At 41.6% G+C, this 21,919-nt stretch overlaps 1 protein-coding gene across 1 annotated transcript in view; it reads left to right on the forward strand.

Moving 5' to 3' along the window:
• The window catches only part of LOC132382739 (meiosis inhibitor protein 1-like), a 184,750-nt gene that overhangs the window by 103,907 nt on the left and 58,924 nt on the right, over window positions 1–21,919 (forward strand). The window contains exons 15-17 of the mRNA XM_059953189.1: window positions 9,464–9,610; window positions 12,252–12,343; window positions 15,686–15,827. Coding sequence (XP_059809172.1) covers window positions 9,464–9,610; window positions 12,252–12,343; window positions 15,686–15,827 — 381 coding nt within the window. The remainder of the gene's footprint in view (window positions 1–9,463; window positions 9,611–12,251; window positions 12,344–15,685; window positions 15,828–21,919) is intronic.

The following is a 21,919-nucleotide window of genomic DNA, read 5'->3' on the forward strand; positions in this document are numbered from 1 at the left end:
CTTTGACAAATTTCTGTAGATATGTAGTGTATAGTGGAGAGTCTATTGACTGGCTGCATCATATGGGAACACCAATGCCTTTGAAGGGAAAATCCTACAAAAGGTAGTGGATTCACCCCAATTCCTCAAGGTTAAAGTCTTCCCAAACAGTGAGCACATCTACATCAAACATTGTCATAGGAAAGCAGCATCCCTCATCAAAGATCCTCATCACACAGGCCATGCTCTTTTCTTGCTACTGTCATCAGGTACAAGGTACAAGAGCCTCTAGTTCAAGAGCAGTTACTGCCCCTCAGCCATCAGGCTTTTGAACAAAAAGGGGATAACTACTTTCATTTATTGAGATGGTCCCACAACCAATGCTCTCACTTTAAAGACTCTTTTGTCTTGTTACTTCATGTTCTTATTATTTATTGCTGTTTATGTTTACATTTGCAGTTTGTTATATTCTATGCTCTATTTGATCTTTCATTGATCCTGTTATAGTTACTATTCTATAGATTTGCTGAGCATGCCCACAGGAAAACAAATCCCAGGGCTGTATGTGGTGACATATATGTACTCTGATAATAAAATTTACTTTGATTTTGAAAAAGTTAACTGTCATTGCCTTACTTCATGTTGACTTTGGAAGGCGTTTGAGTAGCTTTCAACCAGTTCTGAGGCAGTCTACTCTGATCTTCCGATATGTGCAGGATGTCCCTTTAACAAGAGATATTAAGAACATGGAATAATCTGCTTCTAGTTCTACTGAGACAGTCATATGAAAGCTATCATGAGGAGCTTTGAAATCCATTAACTTTTGGTATAGAAATGAGTGATGTACGACCTGGTATGTTACTACGTCTGTACCTGTAACTATGGAAAAGTTGAATGTATTAATGTAAATCTCCAGTCCAGTATGTTGGCACAATTTCACCCAGAAGTGTTTGCTGGTATGATCTGCTCAGGGTAAAATTGATTCTGTGTTACTTAGCACTTTAAAAAAAAATGTGCTAAAAGATTTGGAATGCAACATGTTTGCGCACACAGTAATTATAATTAATAACTAGGTATAATAACTATGACAAACTGAAATATAGCATTAAAAAGATGGAATGGCCACTTAATATCCGTGGATACATGATTTTAGAAACATAGAAAACCTACAACACGATACAGGCCCTTCGGCCCACATTGCTATACCGAACACGTATGTACTTTAGAAATCGGGTAGGGTTACCTATAGCCCTTTATATTTCTAAGATCCATGTACCTATCCAGGCATTTCGTAAAAGACCCTATTGTATCCGCCTCCACCACAGTCACTGGCAGCCCATTCCATGCACTCACAACAGTAAGAAGAAAAAAAATCTTACCCCTGACATCTCTTCTGTGCCTACTTCCAAGCACCTTAAAACTGTGCCCTCTTGTGTTACCCATTTCAGCCCTGGGAAAAAGTCTCTGGCTATCTACATGATTAATGCTTCTCATCATCTTGTACACCTCTATCAGGTCTCTTCTCATCCTCGTCGCTTCAAGGAGAAAAGGCCAAGTTCATTCAACCTGTTCTCGTAAGGCATGCTCCCCAATCTAGGCAACATCCTTGTAAGTCTCCTCTGCACCTTTTCTATAGTTTCCACGTCCTTCCTGTACTGAGGCGACTAGAACTGAGCACAGTATTCCAGGTGGGGTCTAACCAGGGTCCTATATAGCTGCAACGCTACCTCTCTGCTCTTAAACTCAGTCCCACCATTGATGAAGGCCAATGCACCATATGCTTTCCTTAACTACACAGTCAACCTGTGCAGTAGCTTTGAGGGTCCTGTGGACACAGACCCCAAGGTCCCTCTGATCCTCTACATTGCCAAGATTCTTACCATTAACACTATATTCTGTCATTCATATTTGACCTGCCAAAATGAATCACCTCACACTTAACTGGGTTGAACTCCATCTGCATCCTATCGATGTCCCGCTCTTACCTCTGACAACCCTCCACACTATCCACAACACCCCAACCTTTGTGTCATCAGCAAATTTACTAACCCATCCCTCCACTTCCTCATCTAGGTCATTTATAAAAATCACAAAGAGTAGGGGTCCCAGAACAGATCACTGAGGCACACCATTGGTCACCAACCTCCACACAGAATATGACCCATATAAAACCACTCTTTGCTTTCTGTGGGCAAGCCAATTCTGGATCAACAAAGTAAGGTCCCCTTGATCCCATGCTTCCTTACATTCTCGATCCCATGCTTCCTTACATTCTCAATAAGCCTTGCATGGGGTACCTTATGAAATGCCTTGCTGAAATCCATATACACGACTTCTATAGCTCCACTTTCATCAGTGTGTTTAGTCTTCCTCAAAAAATTCAATCGGCTCATATGGCACGACCTACCTTTGACAAAGCCATGCCTAATCATATTATGCCTCTCTGGATCTTCTCCATCAACTTACCAATTTTTAAAAGCAATAAAATAGAAGAATAAGAATCAAAAGTGACATTTCTGATATAAGGAAGGTATAGCGCTGGAGAGAAGTGAGAAAGAACACAGGTTTAATTTAAGCAATAAGATAGTTATTTTGCTATTTGAGGTAAAATTTGCAAAGAGAATGTATTGAAAATAAGATGGTAAAATGTGAGAAGAGAACGTAGTTCACATAAAAATTAAGGTAGAGTTTACTATAAGCATATAACTGCTAAGAACATGATTAATGCGTAGAGACAGAAGACACAGCTAGAACACAGTTCCCGAAGAAACGTTGGAGTGTATAGTGGGAGAGAGATTTCAAAAGAAGCAAGCGGGGGCAATCAGTCTGTGTACTAAAGTTCCTCAGGTAATGTTGAATTGCATAGCATGAGAGAGATTTCAAAAGAAGCGAGCAAGAGAAGTTGGGACATTCTGCGTGCCACAGTTCCCAAGGAGATGTTGGACTGCACATAATTAGACTCTTGGCAAGGTGTAATAAAAAGAAGTTAGATTTAAGTGTAATGTCCATAGTGGGAGTAGGCTAGTATTAGAGTGGGGAGTTCAGGCTTTGCTTCATAGAGGGAAAGGCTGTAGGTAGATTTTTTTCATTTAATTTTCTTTCCTTCTTATTGCATAATTAGGGCAATGGTTATTTAAAGTTGTCATAGCTGGGAGATGTAGTGGGGATAAGTTCCCACTATCTATTAAATACTCTAAATGGTGTGCAGCTCAAATAGCCTCGGACAACCAAGTCCAATTCCTAGCCTTCATGTGTGGCTTAGCTACTAAGTCTGGTAGAACCGTGTCTACTAACAAAAGAAGGGGCAAAGGTGGGTTACTGGTGCCTTAAAATGGTCGTTTCGGGCAGATGGAGTTTGTCAGCTGTGGTTCGCAGCTCATCTAGGAGAAGGAAAATTCTGACCTTGTGGCTATACCCACTCATGGGGAAGGCTTCAGGAGTAAACCCTGAGGAAAAATCCAGAGCTGGAGTCCCTTAGGCGGTCCTACGTTGAGTTCAATGCTAACTGGCAACTTCACGATGCCACTGATGACAAACTGTTTTGGTCTCTGAAATTCCTTTGTACCCATCAGCTGCATGGAGAATGGGGAACGTACTGCATGGGACAAAATATCCAAGGTCGACCCCAACCAACGGACGGCCTCAAAGTTAGAGCAGTGGGGATGCCAGGCAGGATAGTGGAATGCTCTTCTTGCAAGATCTAGGAAAGCACAGAAATCTCCAATATCTCTGACAAACACAGCTGCAAGAAGTGCATGCACCTAGCTGTAGCTTCTTTCAGACCATGTTAAGGTATTGGAGCTGGAACTGGATGAACTCTGGATCATTTAGGAGCCTGAGCGGTCAGTTGACAGGACATACAAGTAGGTAGTTACACCCAAAGTGCTGGACGCATGTAACTGGATAACCACCAGGAGGGGCAAAGGGAATAATCTGCTAGTGCAGAGTACCTCTGTGGCTATTCCCCTCAACAACAGGTAATACAACTTTGGACAGAAATAGTGGAGAAGGGGATGACCTAGCAGAGGAAAGTCACAGCAGTCAGGTCTCTGACAGAGTCTGGCTTTGTGGCTCAGAAGGAAAATGGGGAGAAGAAGCGAGTTGTAGTGATAGAGGATTCATTGGTTAGAGGAACAGATAGGAGGTTGGTGGATGAGAACAAGATTCCTGGATGATATGTTGCCTCCCAGTGCCAGGGTCAGGAACATCTCAGATTGAGTCCACAACATTCTTAAGTAGAAGGGTGACCAGCCAAGGTTGTAGTCCATGTTGGCACTAATGACATGGGTAGGAAGGATGACAAGGTGCTGCTGAGTGAGTTCAGGGAGTTGGGTGTGACGTTAAATGGCAAGAACTCAAGGGTTGATATCTCAGGATTGCTACCCATGCCATGTGTTAGTGAGGCCAGAAATAGGAAGATCATACAGTTTAACATGTAGCTAAGGAGATGGTGCAGGATGGAGGGCTTCAGATTTTTGGATCATTGGGCTCTCTTCCAGGGAAAATGGGACCTGTACAAAAGGGATGATTTATACCTGAACTGGAGGGGAACTAATATCCTTGCAGGAGATTTGCTAATACTGCATGTGGGGGTTTAAAGTAGATTTGCAAGGAGATAGGAACCAGAGCGCCAGAGCCAATAGTGGAGTGGTTGTGGGGAAAGATGGTAAGCCAATATACAGAGTCAGGAATCTGGTGAGATGAAGGTTCTGAGTTGTTTATATTTCAATTCATAGAGTATTGTAGGAAAGGTGGATGAGCTTAGGGCATTTATCAGCATGTAGAATAGCATAGTAACCATTAGTGAAACTTGATTGCAGGAGGGCAGGACTGACAGTTCAATGTTCAGGGTTCTGTTGCTTTAAAAAGTGATAGAGGGGAAAGATTAAAAGGGGAGTGGTGGCATTACTAGTCGGGGAAAATGTCAAGGTAATGCTCAGTCAGGTCAGACTGGAAAGCTCGTCCACTGGGGCTATATAGGTGGAACTAAGGAATGACCACATTAATGGGATTATATTATAGACCACCCAGCAGTCTACAGGATTTAGAAGAGAAATTTGTACAGAGATTGCAGACTTGCAAGAAACATAAGGATGTGGTACAGATGTTTTTAACTTCCAACATATAGACTAGGACTCCCATATTGTTAAAGGGCTAGATGATATAGTTTGTCAAATGTGTTCAGGACAGTTTCTTCAATCAGTATTTAGAGGTTCCTCCTAGAGAGAGTGCAATACTAGCTCCTATTGGGAAATGAGACACGGCAGGTGACAGAACATTGCATAGGGGAGCACTTTACATCTAATAATTATAATGCCATTACTTTTAAGATAATTATGGAGAAGGATAGGTCTGGTCCTCAGATTAAGATTTTAAATCGGAGAAAGGCCAAGGCCAATTTTGATGATACCAGAAATGATCTGGCCACTGGATTGTGACAAAGGTGTACTTGGTAAATGGCAAAGCCTTCAAAAATGTAATTTTGAGAGTTAAGATCACATGTTTCTGACAGAATAAGAGACAAGGTTAACAGGTTTAGGGAACCTTGGTGTTTGAGACATATTGAGGCCCCAGTTAAGGAAAAGAAGGTCGTACATGGCAGGTTTAGGCAGAAAGGAGCAAATTAGGTATTTCAGTACAAGAAATACATGAGAACACTTTAGAAGGAAATCAAGAAGGTTTAAAAAAAGGCATGAGGTTGCTCTAGCAGACAAAGTCAAGGAGAATCACAGGGCTTCTACAGATATATTAAGAGCAAAAGGATAGCAAAGGACAAAGTTAGTCCTCTGGAAAATCAGAATGGTCATCTATGCATGGAACCAAAAGAGATGAGGGAGTCATTAAATGCATTGTTTGCATAGTCTATAGAGGCAGCAGTGAGCCCATAGATTGTATACAGATTACAGAGGAGAAGGTGTTTGACATCTTGAGGCAAATTAGGTTAGGTAAATTCCCAGAGCCTGACAATGTGTTCCCTCCTAGCAGAGATGTTTTAAATGTCCTTAGCCACAGGTGAGGTGCCAGAGGATTGAAGGCTTGCTAATTTTGTTCAGTTGTTTAAGGAAGTCTCTAAGAATAAGACAGGAATTTATAGGCCAGTGAGTCTGACATCAGTATTAGTATTTGACAATAGGGGCAGGAGTAGGCCATTTGGCCCTTTGAGCCAGCACCGCCATTCACTGTGATAATGGCTGATCATCCACAATCAGTACCCCATTCCTGCCTTCTCCCCATATCCCTTGACTCCGCTATCTTTAAGAGTTCTATCTAACTCTCTCTTGAAAGTATCAGAGAATTGGCCTCCACTGCCTTCTGAGACAGCATTCCACAGATCCACAACTCTCTGGGTGAAAAAGTTTTTCCTCAACTCTGTTCTAAAAGGCCTACCCCTTATTCTTAAACTGTGGCCTCTGGTTCTGGACTCCCCCAATATCAGGAACATGTTTCCTGCCTCTAGCGTGTCCAATCCCTTAATAATCTCATATGTTTCAATCAGATCCCCTCTCATCCTTCTAAATTCCAGTGTATACAAACCCAATCGCTCCAATCTTTCAACTTATGACAGTCCTGCCATCCTGGGAATTAACCTCGTGAACCTACGCTGCACTGCCTCAATAGCAAGAATGTCCTTCCTCAAATTTGGAGACCAAAACTGCACACAATACTCCTGGTGTGGTCTCACCAGGACCCTGTACAACTACAGAAGGACCTTTTTGCTCCTATACTCAACTCCCCTTGTTATGAAGGCCAACATTCCATTAGCTTTCTTCACTGCCTGCTGTACCACTGATGAACAAGGACACCCAGATCTCATTGTATTTCCCCTTTTCCTAACTTGACACCATTCAGATAGTAAACTGCCTTCCTGTTCTTGCCACCAAAGTGGATAACCTCACATTTATCCACATTAAACTGCATGTGCCCACTCACCCAACCTGTCCAAGTCACCCTGCATTCTCCTAACATCCTCCTCATATTTCACACTGCCACCCAGCTTTGTGTCATCTGCAAATTTGCTAATGTTACTTTTGATCCCTTCATCTGAATCATTAATGTATATTGTAAATAGCTGTGGTCCCAGCACCAAGCATTGCGATACCTCACTAGTCACTGCCTGCCATTCTGAAAGGGACCCGTTAATCTCTTCTCTGTTTCCTATCTGCTAACCAATTTACTATCCATGTCAGTATCCTACCCCCAATACCATGTGCTCTAATTTTGCCCACTAATCTCCTATGTGGGACCTTATCAAAGGCTTTCTTAAAGTCCAGGTACACTATATCCACTGGCTCTCCCTTGTCCATTTTCCTAGTTACATCCTCAAAAAATTCCAGAAGATTTGTCAAGCATGATTTCCCCTTCATAAATGCATGCTGACTTGGACCGATTCTGTTACTGCTATCCAAATGTGCCACAATTTCATATTTTATAATTGACTCCAGCATCTTACCCACATTTGGATAGACAGGGACTAATTAGGGATAGTCAACATGGCTTTGTGCATCGATGTTGTCTACATTGGCTTTAGCAAGGCCTTTGACAAAGTCCTATATGGGAGGTTGGTCAAGAATTTTTTGTTGCTTGGCATTCAGATGAGGTAGTAAATTGGTTTAGACATTGGCTTCTTGGAAGAAACCAGAGAGTGGTAGTAGATGGTTGCCTCACAAACTGGAGTCCTGTGACTAGTGGTGTATTGCAAGGATTGGCGCTGGATCCATTGTTGTTTGTCATGTATAACTATGATCTGGATATTAATATGGTAAACAGGATCAACAAATTCACAGATGACACCAAGATTCAGTGTGTAATGGACATCAAGGGAGACTAACAAAGCTTGCAGTTTGGACCAACTGGGAAAATGGCAGGTAAAATTTAATGCAGACAAGTGTGAGGTGGACAATCCAGGGTAGGGCTTAACATGGTGAGTGGTAAGGCACTGTGGAGTGTGGTAGAATAGGGGGATCTGAGAATACAGCTACATAATTCCTTGAAAATGGTGTCACAGATAGATTAAGGTCATAAAGCTTTTGGCATATGGCCTTCATAAATCAAAGTTTTGAGTATAGAAATTGGGATGTTGAAATTGTATAAAACTTTGGTGAGGCCTAATCTGGAGTATTGTGTGCAATTTTGGTCACCCACCTACCTACAGGAAAGATGTTGATAAGATTGAAAGAATATAGAAAACATATACAAGGATGTTGCCAGGACTTGAAGGCCTGAGTTATAGGGAAAGGTTGAATACATTAGTACTTTATGCCCAAGAGCGTAGAAAAATAAGGGGAGACTTGATAGAGTTATACAAAATTATGAAGGGTATAGATCAGGTAAATGCAAGCTTGGTGTGTTGGAGACTGACTAGAGATCATGGATTAAGAATAAAAGATGAGATATTTAAGGGGAACATTAAGGGGAGCTTCTTCACACAGAGGATGGTGAGAGTGTGGAACAAGCTGCCAGAAGTGGTGGATGAGTGTTCAATTTCAACATTTAAGAGTAATTTAGGTAAGTACATGGATGGGAGGGTTATGGTCTGGATGCAGGTTGATGGGACTAGGCAGATTAATAGTTTGGTGTGGACTAAATGGGCCAATGAACTATGACTAAGTGAGTGTTTTGTATCAGCATTCATTATGGAAGAGGATGTTGCTGAAATCTCATGGAAGGGGATACAAGGATGGAGTTAAAATTGTTGATGATATGTGGAAGCTTTCTGTTTTTAAAGATTGTCATGATCTTGGATACTCATCTAACGTAGAATAAACAGAAATTTCAGACCCCAGCACGTTTCAAGATGGCAGCCATGTTGCATGCTCCGTTCCAACTTTACAGTGTACTTTTAATTTCTGCAATTTCTGTTGCATTTCTTGTTCAAGTAGCTGATAGTCACATCAGATACAATAGACTGACTCTGTTGAACATTGGGAAGATGGCATTTACCCACTACGTGCTGCCTTTTCTACCCTGGGATCCCCTGCTTGTGCAATCAATGGAAGACTCACCAACTACACCGCCGCTACCCCAGAAGGCGTCAGAGGTAAGGGAGAAGGGCTGGCATCCTGCTGAGGTTGAGACGGCGTGCTGATTGGCTGCAGCTCCCTAGCATATTCCTAGCTAATGTACAGTCCCTGGACAATAGGCTGTGCGAACTGAGAGCCAGAGTCTCCTACCAGCAAGAAACAAAAGAATGCAGCATTTTGTGGAGACCTGATTGATGGAAGAGATACTGGGTCATGCCATCGAACCCTCTGGGTTCTCCTTGTACCAGGCTGACAGATGTAAAAACCTCTCTGGGAAGAGTAATGGAGATGGGGTATATTTCATGGTTAATAATACCTGGTGCAACCCCCCCCCCCCCCCCCGAAATGCCCTCAAATCTTTTTGTTCCCCGGACCTGGAGTACCGGGTGCTGCTGTGTAGACATTCCTGGCTGTTTAGGGAGTTCACGGCTGTTACTATCACAGCTGTGTATATTCCTCCACAGGCTGATACTGACCTGGCTGTCAAGGAACTGTACGAGTCCATCATCACCCTGGAAACTGCACACCTGGAGGCTGCCTTCATCATTGTCAGTGACTTTAATACAGCATCGCTGACTAAAGTCTCTCCAAAGTTTTGCCAACACATCCAGGTGAGCACATGGGGAGAAAGCACAGTCGACCACTGCTACTCTCCCTACCACAATGCCTACAAAGCGCTCCTCTGCCCTCCTTCCCATTTTGAAAATCAGATCACTCCTCCATTTTGCCTGTACTCCAAAGTACAGGCAGAAGCTGAAACAAGAGACAGCCATAGTTAAAACTGTTGGTCCGACCATTCGGCCTCCATGCTGCAGGACTGCTTTGATGACTTTGACTGGAATGTCTTCCGTGATGATGATGTCTCAGAGTTCACAGAAGGGGTCATGAGTTTAATCTGGAAGTGCATCAAGGATGTTGTCCTCCAGAAATCGGTCAGGGTCTTTCCAAACCAGAAAGTCTAGATCATCAGTTCCGTGTGAGCAGCACTTACTGTGCGAGACAGAGTTTACACTGCCAGTAATCAGCAAGAATCAAGAAATGCAGTTACGATCTGTGCAAAGTCATTGAGGCAGTGAAACAACAATACAGAGACAAGATTCAGACTCTGTTTCCACCAACAACACACGCAGCTTATGGTAAGGTCTGCACACCATCGCAGACTACAAAGCTAAATGTAGTGGAGTTTCCAACATTAATGCCTCTCTCCCAGATGAACTAAATCTTTTTTTACACTCAATCCAATGTTGCCAATACTGAGCCCCTGAGGAGACCTGAAGATGATGTGGCCGGCAGCTTGGTCATCTCTGAGGCAGGTGTTTCCAACAGGTTGACAGTTGCAAGGTTGCAGGACCAGATGGCATCCCAGGATGAGTACTCAGGATGTGCACGGCACAACTGGCAGGTGTGTTTACAGACATTTTTAATCTCTCCCTCTCCCAGTGTAGAGTGCCCTCCTGCTTCAAATCATTCACTATTGTCCCTGTACCTAAAAAGATGAAGGTAACATGTCACACTCACCTCAATAATAAGCAAATGCTTTAAGAGGCTGGTCTCTGCAGCTTGCTGCCACCAACACTGTACCCCCTAAAATTCGCCTACCAACACAACTGATCGACAGATGACGCAATAGTAACAGCTCTACGCACCATACTTAGACATCTGGAGAAGAGGGAATGCTTATGTGAGAATGCTGTTCTTGGACTACAGTTATGCAATCAACACCATAATTCCCTTCAGGCTCGACAAGAAGCTCAGAGACCTTGGCCTTCATCCTGCCTTGTGTAGCTGTATCCTGGACTTCCTGTCAGATTGTCAGCCGGTGTCAAAATCTCAAATAATAATGAGACAGCCTACAGAGAAGAAGTCTTCATCCTGACACAGTGCTGTCAAGACAGCAACCTCTCCCTCAATGTTGCAAAAACAAAGGAGCTGATTGTGGACTACAGGAGGAATGGAGACAGGTTAACCCCTATAGACATCAATAGATCTAGGGTTGAGAGGGTGAAGAGCTTTAAGTTACTCGGCATAAACATCACTGAGGATCTCATGCGGTCTGTACATATGGGCTGTGAGGTGAAAAAGGCACAACAGCACCTATTTCACCTCAGACGGTTGAAGAAGTTTGGTATGGCCTCCCAAATTTTAAGAACTTTCCATAGCACAATTGAGAGCATCCCGACTGGCTGCATCACTGCCTGGTATGGGAACTGTACTTCCCTCAGTCGCAGGACTCTGCAGAGAGTGGTGCGGACGACCCAGCACACCTGTAGATGTGCACCTCCCACTATTCAGGACATTTACAAAGACAGATGTGTAAAGAGGGCCGGAAGGATCATTGGGGACCCGAGTTACCCCAACCACAAACTATTCTAGCTGCTGCCATCTGGGAAATGGTACCGCAGCATGAAAGCCAGGACCAACAGGCTCCAGGACAGCTTCTTCCACCAGGCCATCAGACTGCATAATTCATGCTCTGACACAACTGTATTTCTCTGTTATATTGACTATCCTGTGGTACCTAATATTTATTATAAATTACTGTAATTGCACGTTTAGACGGAGGCATAAAGTAAAAATTTTTACCCATATATATGAAGGATGTAAGTAATTAAGTCAATCCAATTCAGTTCTAGAATAAGTCATGCTTCCAGGTAAGAGTGAGAAAAGGAATGCTGCAGGATATACAGCCAGTTCAGGAACATTTTTACAGTTTACATTATATGTGATCGCTGTTAAAACACACACGTCTGCAAGTAAACACATTTCATGTAAGAGCTGGTGGTCTCATTAGATAGTAAATGTAGGAAATAAAGTCCAAGAGTAATCTTCAATTGCGGTAGTTTGGGATTACAGGGATAATTGAATCAAAGTGTGCAAACAGTAATTTAGTCGTGTTCCATTTTTACTTTTTATTCACATTTTGTATTGAAGTATTTGCATTAATGATGGAAGCCGCCTTTGTAACATACCACATTCTGATGGAGCTGCAGATGGTGCTTCATGCCACATTCTGCTATGGAAAATTTTGGCAAGAGCTATAGTTGTTCAATGTTCTCCTTATTATTCAAGACCAGATTTATTTTGATGCAAAAGTTGATAGTCAGCCGTGCATAATTAATGATTTTCTGTATCTACTTAGAGTCAGCAGTTTTCAGCTAGACTTTTTCGCTTCAAGGGGATCAGTAAAGTAATTTTTTAAATGCATATTCTTATGTTCAATTTTTAATCACTAGTTACTGTTCCTTTTTTTAGAATCAGTATGTACAAAAAGAACAAAACAGAAATTTTTCAAGACAAGGACAATTGTTGTTGAGCACCTTAGAGGCCTTTCTTAGTGCTTGCAGGTACCTCATAAAAATTCTTCATAGTATAAATGTGATCACCAAGGATATTTCCATATTGAATATGTTGTTAAATTATCTGATATTACTCATAACTGCTTAATGAATATTGATTTTATATGAATGATAAACAATTATTTTACAGATCTATGTTTTGATCATGTTAGAAATAAAATGGGCAATTTTAGCCTAAAAATAGGATCAAAAGTAGTCACATTAGGAAGTATATTTAATGAATCAGGTTGCGTATATTGTACAAAGTTTTTAATCTGGTTGTCCTGACATGGCACCATGAAATGTGAGTTAAGCTGAGTTAAGAAATAATTGAACTTTGGCTGAATATGTAAGGCAGAATGGGGTTAGTTAAAGACAGAATAGGAGAACTATAGAACAGGACTAAAAGCTAAGAGGGGTGCAGCAGGTGGAATTGTGTAAAAGCTGCAGTTGGGAAGTAGAGGGAGGGGAGGTAGGAAATAAGGAACTTCCAACAATGCCTTGCCCCTCAGTCTCCTATGTTCCAGGAAAAAAGTCTTTGACCATTCAGCCTTTCTGTATAAATCAAAACATATAGTTTCAGTAATAATCTTTTGATTTTTTGTGCCCTTTCAAGTTTAATGATGATGTAGATCTAAAATAAATGCAGAAAATTTGCATTTGTATGAAGATTTAACATTTCTGGTCAAAGATGTAAATGGTGTTCATCTGAAATGTCAATGTTTTTTTCTATTTCTATTAATGTTCCCAGGTATGTTGAATATGTCCAGTATTTTCTATTTTGTTTATTTCAAATTGTTTGCAACCTTAATATAGTGTTTGACCCCGAGTTGAGTTTCAGACTCGGTATATCTGTTGCATCTCAAAAATCACCTACTGGCACATATGTAGTTGAAAATCAAAACCACAACTTCAGATGCTGGAAATATAAAAACAGAAAATGCTGGAAACTCTCAGCCATTGAAGCCACACCTGTGGAATAAGAAACAGTTGATATTTCAAGTCAGACACCCTTCATCAAGGAATTGTAAAGCTGTAAGGAGAATGAGGGAGAGGAATGTCTCTGGCAGGATGAAACTGGGGTACTTTAGGAAGTTGTAAACAAAATTTTCTGGTCAGTGAGTGAATCATTGCAGTTGAAGTGTGAGAACATTTACTGCACAACAGAACATACACAAAAGAATACGGGACTTGCAAAATGTAGAACAGGAGGACATGCCCACACGGTTAGGCTAGGCATTTCTTCCATTCCTGGAGAGAGATAAAAGGAGGCAGAAGCAAACTGTGAAAATACCATGGGTTTATGCAACATAACTCCATAATACCACTTTGCTATCTGCTGCTGAAATTTTTATCAGTAGATTTTTTCCCTCCAAATTTGACAATATCAAATTTTTACTTTTATTTCACATTCAACTTCCCTCTTCCTTTCTCTGATTTTCTTCAACCCCATGTAGAGTACTGTGCAAAAGTCTCATGCATATATATAGCTAGGGTGCCTAAGACTTTTGCAATGTGGACCAGAGTGTTGTGAGAGGGGTGTGAAGCAGGTGGCAGAGAAGGTAATTTGATTTCAAGTTATTGGTTTACTGATCATTACAAAATGTCTCTGGTGCTTCCCACTCCCTCCTTTCTCCCTTCCCTGCTTTTTCAACCATTCCTTTCCCTACCCCCTTCCTACTTTCAGTCCACAATAGAGACATATCAGAATCAGTTTATTATCACTCACATATGTTAGTATTTTTTTCTTTTGCAGCAAGAGTACAGTGCAGTTCATGACAGTGCTACAGTACTGTGCAAAAGTTTTAGGAACCCTAGCTATATATATGTGCCTAACACTTTTGCACAGTACTATATTTTGGCATAACTGTTGTCTATCCACTTCCGGAATCTTTTTTTTTCATTTTCTTGATGTAGGCAATGCTGACAAGGCTTGTCATTAGTTGCCCTTGAGTCTATGGTGGTGAGCTGCAACCTTAAACTGCTGTGTTCCTTCTGCTAATGGCACACTCAGTGTGCTGTTTGGATGAGGAGCTCCAGCATTTATATCCTGTGGTCAGTAAAATAGTTCCAGATTAAGAGCACGTGTGACTTGGAAGGGAACCTCACATGGCAGTATTTTTATGCACCTTTTTCCTTCTCCTTAGTGGTAGAAATTCATTTAGAATGTGCTTTTGAAATAGCCAGAGGTGAGTAACTACAGTGCACTGTCTAGATAGTATACATTATGATCATTGTGCATCTTGAGAGTTGTTGGAGTTGCATTCATCCAGAGAAGTAGAGAGTGTCCTATCATGATTCTGACTACTACATTTTAGATGGTGGAAAGCAATTGGGGTGTGAGGAAATAAGTCATACTCAGCTTCTGATCTGTTGTGGTATGGCATTTTTACAATCTCCAAGATATTGTTGCTAGAGGGAGGGCTGGAAAATGATGTTATTGAATACTAATAGGAGATGGTCATTGCCTTGCACTTTAGTGGAACGTGTGTTACCTGCCACTTATGCTTGAATGTTGTCTCTGTCGTGTTGCATGCAGGAATATTATGCATTATTTCCATCTCCTTTTCTGACCTTATGATGGAAGGAAGTTCATTGATAATGCAAATGGAGATATGTGGGCCTAGGAACACACAATGCCACAGCTGGCAGAAGTGCTCTTTCACAGCCCTAGCAGCACTTAATCAGTCCTGGCAAGGGTGCTGCCTGTGTTAATTCTACATACCCTTCTGTGACAGCTGGGTTTTCTATCAGGTGTTATCCCTATCCCAAATCATGCATTAAGTTAATTGGCTAATCTTAAGCTATCCTCTTGTATGTGGCAAAAGAATTGATAGACGCATGACAGAGAGTAAGTTATGCGGCTACAGGGGAAGAAAAAGGAAATGGGGGAAAAGGATTGATAGGATGTGCTCTGCTGGGAGCCAGCCTGGGCCCAATGGACCAAATGGTTTTCATATGCAATAAACTTTGACTGTAGCAGTGACCAGAAGTACAAATTCAGAGCAGCAAAAGGAATGTTCAGGAGTTTTTTTATTTTATTATCATATGTCATGGATGCCAAATAAGAAATAGGAGACAAAATCCTTGGGATTGGATAACTGCTGTGAATGGGTAGTATTAGTTATTTTTCCTCAATTGCAAGTCTGTGACAGATTGAAAAGCCTATTTTGAGAGCAGTTTTCATATGTAACAGAGCATGAAAATGAGTTTCTCTGCCACAGAAGTACCTTTATCTTACTTTTTTCTTCTGTTTGCGATTTCAAGACTGCAGTTTATTTCCTTTGTTGTGACAATATAATGCTACAGAACTTCTGAAAATACTTTCATGCTCAAACTATTCTTTTGTAGGTTAGCAGTTGATTGTCGGAAGGATCCTTCATTGCAAGAAAATACTTTCACATCTCCTGATATTGTAAATGAGAATGTTTTAGAGAATTTCTCAGAGTTTCTACTGACTGTTTGTGATACGTTGTGCATCCCAATGATAATGGTAAGGAACATAAACATTTTATTAGTTATACATTGTTACGAACCCTGTAACTGGGTTACTTTCCAGCAAAGATAGAGACGTCCATTGAAGTCTGATGATACTATTTGTAACAGCATTTATTAGCAAAAATACACAAAATTAATATCAATGCAAGTATACAGATAATATACGTCATCAATACTAAACCTAAAAGTGCGGGTATAATAATAATCAATAAGAAATAAGCTCTATCATTGTCTAGGGGATAATGAATTGTCCGATGGAAATATAAAGTTCGCTGCAGTTCACACAAGCTGCCATCGTTTAGTTGTCGCTGTGTTGCAATTGTTGGAGAGAGAGAGAGATAGAGAAAAACTTGCCGTCTTTTCTTTATGATTTCGATCCATTAGGTGTCTCGTGGTCGTTGCTGTTCAAGTGTGACCTCTCCTTTAGGTAAACCATTCTTCCGTGATGAGCCCGCCACCCAGGCAAGGGAGGACGCACACGAGCTCCTACCGGCTTTCGCTATAAAACGCTGTCACTGGATTTCTAGCGTTTCTCCTGGCGCTTCCAAAGGGGTTGTTCCCCAGACCCCTCTTTTATCCTCGCTCACGGGGTCTCAGATGTCAGTCAGGTTGGGATGATGCAATCCCTCAACCAGACCACTGTAGTTGTCCCCTGAGGGGCTTCAATGAATAGTATAGTACTCAATACGCAATTCCTTCTCCAAGAGACAATAGCAGTGATCAGCGGTTCCGTTCCGCTTATGTCAGGAGACATTCCAAACCTTGTGTATTCTGTGTGTCTCTCTCTCTCATTACTGACATGCTGTGTATCTCTCTCATTTCCTGGGTCTCAGACCCAAAATAATAATGATCTTGCGATTCTCAAAAAGGAGGGGGCGACTTTGCACCCTTCGGCCCCTCAGAGTTGCTCCACCTTCGTAACACCCCCCCATCCTTCTAAGGATTTTTGCCGCAGGTAAAAAATTAACTAATACAGAGTCTTACAGAATTTCAGAATCTAACACAATACAAAAGAGTTTTTTTTCACTACAGAATAATAGTTATATATTCAATTCAGCATCTAAACAGTTAGCGATTATATTGTCACTTCCTTTAATATCTCGCACCTTAATAAATTCCTGTAGCATCAGACTCCAATTTAATAACCACTTATTTTTATTCCTTTTTTTCAGCAAACAAAACTAAAGAGTTGTGATCTTAGCTTACGTGTATATTACAAAAGTTCATGCAAATACCAATCTTTATTTTACTTTCAAACTTAACAGTCAATCTTCCATGGTGTTGTCTTTATTATTTACATGCTTTGTCGAAATCCCTTAAAACTGGATCTTGTTAATTAAAGAGTTAATTAACTCCCAAGTGGTTAGCTTGCGTACCAGTGTGGGATAGGCTTTTGCATGCTCCTTTCATAGGAGTTATTTTATCAACAATGTTTTCCAAACGTAGCCCATTTTCTGAACATCCACACAATTCTTTATTTTTAAGCAAGTCGTTAGTTTTATCTTCAGGACCCTTCATTCTATCAGTTGTCAGTTTAATATCTGCAAGCGATCCCGCTTTGTCCAAACAACATTTCAAATTCTGCCTCTTCACAGCACACCCTTGAATAACATTAGCACGTGGGGCACCTTTACATTCCAAATCAAACTGTAATTGATTTGCAGGCACTGTGTTAACAAGCCATTGTCCCTTCAGCCTGGTTACTGCTTCTGACACCAATCCAGACATTAAGTTTTCTTCATTCAATTTAGGAACTACACTTTTCCTTTTCCCTTCAATAATAATATCCACATCACCACCTTTTATCTCCTCGCTAACTTTTAACACACCTTCGAACACAAACAACTGGGAATTCTCACTTCCCACTAGTACCAAGGTTAACCCTTTCTTCACTGAACCAAGTCCATCTGACCCACAAGGACTGCATTCCTTTTTAACTGAATCAAATGCCTCAGACTTTTCCTGAGTTTCATTACTAGGTTCAGTACCACGTGCATCCACATCTTGAACACACTCAAACGGGACATCTGCCTCTTCCAGGCTTTCACTACCCATTCCCTTTTCAAATTCTAAGTTCCCCTGATCCTCCCAGTCACTCTCTGGGCAACTCCCTTCCGGAGTAAACTCAACCCTGCAGGCTGAAACAACCTCATCTGCCAATCCAGCAGACTCCTTCAAGGTAATGGCATCCTTTTCATCTAGGACTGCCCTCATTTCATTATCGGGAACACCTTTAAAATTTTCAACTTCTTCAAACAGTTCTGTCAAGCCAGACAGATCATCCATGTCCAACCCTGAACCTTCTAACAGCCTTATCTGTTTCTCATTTTTACTCTGTGCCTCTATAAATTTCCTCCTGGCTAAGGGTAGGTCTACCTCCTCTCCCTTACTCTCTTTCACCTCCCTATTCTCCGTTTTACCACCAACTAACCCCTCTTGGTACAGGGTCGGTAGAAACATCTCGGCCAAATCGATACTGGCCTGAATTAAACTGGTCTCTTTCTCAGCTGCCTTTCTCAATATGCTGCGAGTGGTCACGCATGCGGGATAGATCTTGGAACCTAGGGGCAGGTCCTCAACACTTACAGGCTGGCTCATCAGCTCCATGGCCGACCAAACTTCACCACCAGCTAAATCGTTACCCAGAAGGATGTTTACATCAGTTCTCGGAAATTCTGATCGCACCCCTATTTCAACTGGTCCAGATTCCAGCTCACAATTTATAATGATCCTATGCAAAGGCACAGCTTCTGTCCCTTTTCCTATGCCTCTCAAAGCTACCTCTGCAGTCTCGGGACCAAAATCTAGTACCTTACTGAGAATCAATGACTGCTCAGCTCCAGTGTCTTTCCAGATCCGCCCTGGAACTGGTGTTTCTCCCCCTTTCACAGACACGGTCCCTTCTGAAATAAATTTCTCACGCTCCTCTCGTATTCTATCTACCTGGGGTTTTCTCGTCGATTTACTGATCAACACAATACATCCTGTAGGGACTGTTGCTTTCCCTTTTCCTGTCTCCTTCCTTGGAGCAAAGCACTTAGTTGCAATATGACCAACCTTTCCACAATTAAAACAGGTCAAGCCAGGACCCCTCCTGCCGTCTTGCCTTTCTTCCTCCTTATTTTTACCACTAGCTCCTGGCTGAATCTCTGCCTCAGCCGGCGGGCTTTCTCTACCGTTCCCACGGTCTTTCTGGTAACTCTTATTCGAGGAAAACTTTGTCTTGTGGGTTAGGGCATATTTATCTGCAAACCTAGCAAATTTGGATATGGACTTATTCGGCTTCTCGTTCAAATACATCTGGATATCATCCGAAACACAAGCTTTAAATTCCTCAATCAGAATTAATTCCCTTAAACGCCAAAAATCTTCTTACACCATTTCTGCTGCACACCAACAATCCAAGAAGCACACCCTTCTCATAGGCAAACTCTGCATATGTCTGATTCCACACTTTCTTTAAATTTCTGAACTTTTGTCTATAGGCCTCAGGTACCAATTCATAGGCCCGAAGAATGGCCTCTTTTACTTCCTCATAATTCTCAGACTCCTCCTCCTCCATAGACAACGCTGCATATGCCCGTTGTGCCTTCCGTTTTAACACACTTTGTAACAACGCCACCCACTGATCTCTGGGCGACTTCTGACTCACTGCCACCTTTTCAAAATGCAAGAAATAACTATCAATATCCGTCTCCTCAAACGGAGGTACTAACCTAAACTCCCTACTAACATTAAACCTCTCCTCTCGGTCTGGCCCTTGAGCTCTTCGCTCTTGCCTTAACTTCTCCATATCCATCTCATGTTTCCTCTGTTTCTCCTTCTCCCTCTGGGTTTCAGCTCTTTCCCTCTCCTTTCCAAACCTTGTGTATTCTGTGTCTGTCTCTCTCATTATTGACATAAATTAATAACCATTTTCAGTTAGCCAATTTCTGTAGAAGTTGAATTTCCTGAGAGCGTTAAGAAGAGGTTTGTTAAAGTTTAATACTTTAATTGGTTTTAATGAAGTAAGTATTGAAAAAAATATTTCCTGTGGGTTTGAGGATTGATGGCCAGCTAAAAGTGATTGACTAAAGGTGACATTAGGAATAAACAATTCAGACCTGATATGTTCTGGAATAGAAGAAGCATATTTCAAAAAGGAAAATAGATTCACTGAGTGTATGTTCATGGTCTTTTGCTGCTGTAGCCCATCCAGTTCAAGGTTTGATGTGTCGTGCATTTAAAGATGTTCTTCTGCACATCACTGTTGTGGTTACTTGCGTTATTGTTGCCTTCCCCTTAGCTTGAACCAATCTGGCTATTCTCCTCTGACCTCTCTCATTAACAAGGCGTTTTTCCCCATAGAACTGCGACTCACTGGATATTTTATTTGTTTTCACACCATTCTCTGTAAACTTTAGAGACTGTTGTGTGTGAAAATTCCAGGAGATCAGCAGTTTCTGAGATACTCAAACCACCCCAGCTGGCACCAACAATCATTTCATGGTCAACGTTACTTAAAAGACATTTTTCCCCATTCTGATGTTTGGTCTGAACAACAACTGAACCTCTTGACCATGTCTGCATGCTTTTATGCATTGAGCTACTGCCACATTATTGGCTGATTAGATATTTACGTTAATGAGCAGGTGTACCTAATAATGTGACAACTGATATATTTATAAGGCTTTGTGGAAAGATCAAGAGACTTGGCTTAATTGGATATAGCTAAAAACTGGCTAACCCATTTCTTTCTGTACTGTATCATGCCATATATTGTATGAAGAGGGAATGTCCATATAAATAACATTTGTAAATCTTTTCTTCAGCGCTTCTATGTTATTTCGTGATGCTAATTAGTGACTTAGTTGCACTTTAGATAGGTTGTTCATTTCAAGTGTGGGACCTGATACCTTGAATTTGAGGTCACTTTGTGAATAATATGAACTAGTGGGCATGGGATGGAGTGGAGGCTTAGAATATTACAGTACCATATTGCTTAACTGGTAGCTAATGAATTGAAATTGCTGCTGCATGAAGCGAGTGGAAGTATAATAAGAAAATAAGAAATAGGAGCAGGCATAGGCCCTCTGGCCTGACAAGTCTGTTCTGCTATTCAATAAGATCATAGCTGACTTGGCCATGGACTCATCGCCACCTACCTGCCTTTTCCCCATAACCCTTAAATCTGCTACTATGCAAAAATCTATCCAACATTATCTTAAATATATTTACTGAGGTAGCCTCCACTGCTTCATTGGGCAGAGAACTCCACAGATTCACCACTCTCTGGGAAAAGCAATTCCTCATCTCCAACCTAAATCTGTTCCCCTGAATCTTGAGGCTATGTACACTAGTTCAAGTCTCACCTACCAGTGGAAACCAAATGAACACCAAGACACTTACCCACCAGCAACATAATCTCACATGAAGAGTATCCTATTTGTTGCTGTTTCCATTAATAAAAATTATATATTTCTCTGATTGTATTTAATAGACAATAGACAGTAGGTGCAGGAGTAGGCCATTCAGCCCTTCTAGCCAGCACCGCCATTCACCGTGATCACGGCTGATCATTCACAATCAGTACCCCGTTCCTGTCCTCTCCCTATAACCCTTGACCCCGCTATCTATAAGAGCTCTATCTAACTCTTTCTTGAATGCATCCAGAGCCTTGGCCTCCACTACCTTCTGGGGCAGAGCATTCCACATATCCACCACTCTCTGGGTGAAAAATTTTCCACATCTCTGTTCTGAATGGCTTACCCCTTATTCTGAAACTGTGGCCTCTAGTTCTGGACTCACCCATCAGCGGGAACATGCTTCCTGCCTCCAGCGTGTCAAATCCCTTAATAATCTTATATGTTTCAATCAGATCCCCTCTCATCCTTCTAAATTCCAGTGTATACAAGCCCAGTCGCTCCAATCTTTCAACATATAACAGTCCCGCCATTCCAGGAATTAACCTTGTGAACCTACACTGCACACCCTTAATAGCAAGAATGTCCTTCCTCAAATTTGGAGACCAAAACTGCACACAATACTCCAGGTGGGGTCTCACCAGGGCCCTGTACAGCTGCAGAAGGACCTCTTTACTCCTATACT

Source organism: Hypanus sabinus, chromosome 29 (genome assembly GCF_030144855.1).
Source record: "Hypanus sabinus isolate sHypSab1 chromosome 29, sHypSab1.hap1, whole genome shotgun sequence".
In the NCBI taxonomy this organism is placed as follows: Eukaryota; Metazoa; Chordata; class Chondrichthyes; order Myliobatiformes; family Dasyatidae; genus Hypanus; species Hypanus sabinus.